Source organism: Austrofundulus limnaeus, unplaced genomic scaffold, assembly GCF_001266775.1.
Source record: "Austrofundulus limnaeus strain Quisiro unplaced genomic scaffold, Austrofundulus_limnaeus-1.0 Scaffold3069, whole genome shotgun sequence".
NCBI classification, from domain to species: domain Eukaryota; kingdom Metazoa; phylum Chordata; class Actinopteri; order Cyprinodontiformes; family Rivulidae; genus Austrofundulus; species Austrofundulus limnaeus.
The window spans coordinates 3518-6879 of NW_013955471.1; the positions used below are offsets into that span (position 1 = coordinate 3518).

At 49.6% G+C, this 3362-nt stretch overlaps 1 protein-coding gene across 1 annotated transcript; it reads right to left on the reverse strand.

The window, feature by feature from the left end:
- Window positions 1–211: 211 nt before the first annotated feature.
- Window positions 212–2929, reverse strand: LOC106511683 (ephrin type-B receptor 4; the record flags this gene model as incomplete). The annotated part of the gene is given in 6 exon segments (XM_014000429.1): window positions 212–1321; window positions 1676–1834; window positions 2246–2439; window positions 2562–2661; window positions 2739–2788; window positions 2861–2929. Coding segments are annotated over 6 exon segments (678 nt in total), but the record flags the coding sequence as incomplete, so codon positions are not given.
- Between the last annotated feature and the right edge of the window lie 433 nt (window positions 2930–3362).

The following is a 3362-nucleotide window of genomic DNA, read 5'->3' on the forward strand; positions in this document are numbered from 1 at the left end:
AGTTAGGAGTGATCAGGACTCTGTACCACAGAGCAGACAGTGTCCCTACAAACCCAGGAGCCAGGCAGAACTTCTGGACCTTTGGTTCTGGACCTTTGCTTCTGGACCTTTGGTTCTGGACCTTTGCTTCTGGACCTTTGGTTCTGAACCTTTGCTTCTGGACCTTTGGTTCTGGACCTTTGCTTCTGGACTGTCACACACAGAAACAGAACCTTGTTTTTTGTTTATTTATTTGTTTATTTTGATAAAATGTTGATATAAAAACTTTGATCCAAATAAAAACKAACATGAATCATCTAAAGAAGTTCTGATAAAGTTCTGGAAACTGAGACCAGTCCAGTTATCAGGGAACCCTGACATGAAACGGGTCCTGTTCCCTCAGAGGTTCTGCTGAGTCAGAACCAGGACTGACAGAGCGGTTCTGTCTGGACTCCTGTTGGTTCTGATACTAAAGCTGATCTCAGACCCGATGACCCGGTTCCTTCAGAACTTATCAAACTCTACAATCGCCTGGAGGTCCACACGAGTCACAGGGGTCCWGTTCTTGAAGACTGTCCTGGACCTTCAGAACCTGGACCACCATACCAAGGTAAGACCCAAAGACAGTTCTGAAGGACTTTCTTCAAAAGGCACATCCAGAACATTCCGGACCAACAGGTCTSAGGAGGTTCTGATGGGAGACCCCATGGATCTCAGCAGGACCCAGAGTCCTCTCAGACCTTCTGAGCTGAACCCAAAGCTCTGATCAGCTGATCCAGGATCAGGTTCTGTTCGGTTCTTCAAGAACCCAGGGTCCAAAAGAACCTGGTCCTTACCTGGACCTTCTGCAGTTCCTGATCCACTCAGGGGGTCCAGTCTGGTTCTAGAAGGTGGGCGGAGCTTAAGAGAGGTCCGGTTTCATGGCTTATAGTCTGATTGTTGTCCTGAAAGGTGATTGGTCCATCACAACAAGCCACGCCTTCTTCTACAAAACATTCATTCAGGCACAGGGAGGCGGAGCTTTGAGTTTCCTGAGCAGTTGATTGGCTGGTGTGTCCTGAGTWCTGACCAACCAGCTGGGCCCTGGCTTTGATTGGTTAGAATGAGCAGGGAGGCGGAGCCTGGGAACACCTGAGTCCAGACGTTTACAGGTACAACCGTAGAGATGTGGAGTCTCTGCTGGTGGGTGGGATCAAAGGTAGTGGGCGTGGCTTTGGACTATCAAGCAGTGATTGGTCAGTAGAATAAATTGGGCGGGGCCTTGTGTATCCTGAGCGTTTGAATAGAAGAGAGGATTTTCTTTTGATGTCCAGCGAGGGTGACGCCCACTCTTAGCAGGTCTCTATGGAAACAGACAGGAAGTTACTATTTCACCATGAGCTTTGACTGAAAGGAAGTTAATGACATGTTAAACCCTGAGCTCTGACTGACAGGAAGTTAATGACATGTTATACCCTGAGCTCTGACTGACAGGAAGTTTATGACACATTAAACCCTGAACTCTGACTGACAGGAAGTAAATGACACAGTAAACCCTGAACTCTGACTGACAGGAAGTTAATGATGTGTTCCACCCTGAGCTCTGACTGACAGGAAGTTAATGACAAATATTAAACCCTGAGCTCTGACTGACAGGAAGTAAATGACACAGTAAACCCTGAGCTCTGACTGACAGGCACAGATAGGTGTTTCTTACTCTGTGTTGAGCTGTGAAACCACGTCCAGGCTGGTGAACCCAGCCTGCAGGAAGTTCTGCTCGTATCGCTCCATCTTTATGGCCCGGAGCCACTCAGAGACAGAACCACAGGCTGACAGAAGAGGGGGGACTCGCTGGTCCAACAGGGGGTGGGACGGACTGAGARACACAGAGGGTCAAAGGTTAAGAGGGGTGGGTTCAGGCTGAAGATGTAAAACATGAGACAGACAGCTGAGTGGTCTCTGAGGGTCTAAAGGTCTTCATGAGTCCTGGACCTGGTTCTYCAGGGTTTTTATTTCTTTATATTGAACTTGAAGGAAACCATCCAGGGTCTGGTTTTTCTCTTTGAACTCTTCTAAAGAAGTGAAAAACCTTCAGAAGGTCWGGAGAACTAACATAAACTGGTATCATGGACTCAGACCAGGTTTTAGTCAGGACATGGTCCAGTCTGGACCTGGTTCTGAACCTAACAGAACTGTTCTCTCAGGACAATGAGCTTCACCTGTTAAACATCTGTCAGTCACACAGCTAGTAGCTCCTCCCCCTGATCCTGGGGGTCCACAGGCTCACCTTGGGGCCTCTGGGGGCGTGGCCTTCAGGGAGGCGGGGTTTCGGATCAGCCTGTCGAGCGAGGCCACGATGTCACAGAACCTGGGTCTGTTGGCCCGGTCCTTCTGCCAGCAGTCCAACATGAGCGCGTGCAGKGAGGCGGGGCAGTCGGGCGGCGGCGGCAGGCGGTAGTCCTGCTCGATGGCGTTTATCACCTGGAGGACAGGTAGACCGTCAGACAGGTCTGATTTATGAAGAGCCTGAAACTGAACTCATCTTGTTGGTTTGTTTGTTTGTTTGTTTGTTCATTAAAGTCCCAGCTGAGTCTCGTCCTTACGTCCTGGTTGCTCATGTCCCAGTACGGTCTCTCTCCATACGACATCACCTCCCACATGACGATCCCGTAACTCCACACGTCACTGGCTGATGTGAACTTCCTGTTGGACAAAACCTCATTACCATCCGAATCTTTAGAACCTGGCCTACAGGAACCTCATCAGATCCTCTGACTCACCTGTAGGCGATGGCTTCAGGAGCCGTCCACCTGATGGGAATCTTCCCGCCCTGAGGAGAAACCAGACACCTGTTAGAAAACTGCTTCAGTATCAAACAGCTGAGGAGGAACCAGAGACTCACCAGGGAGCTGGTGTAGGTCGGGTCTGAAGAGTTCTCCTTCAGGAACCTGCTGAGACCAAAGTCTGACACCTGGACAGACAAAAACAGATCTGAGTAATGAGACAGGCTGGACAGACAGACAGACAGGAGACAGACAGGAGACAGACAGAAGACAGACAGGAGACTGACATGAGACAGACAGGAGACAGACAGAAGACTGACATGAGACAGAAAGAAGACAGACAGGAGACACACAGGAGACAGAAAGAAGACAGACAGGAGACACACAGGAGACAGAAAGAAGACAGACAGGAGACACACAGGAGACAGAAAGAAGACAGACAGGAGACACACAGGAGACAGACAGAAGACTGACAGGAGACAGACAGAAGACAGACGTGAGACAGAAAGAAGACAGACAGGAGACAGACAGGAGACAGAAAGAAGACAGACAGGAGACACACAGGAGACAGAAAGAAGACAGACAGGAGACACACAGGAGACAGAAAGAAGACAGACAGGA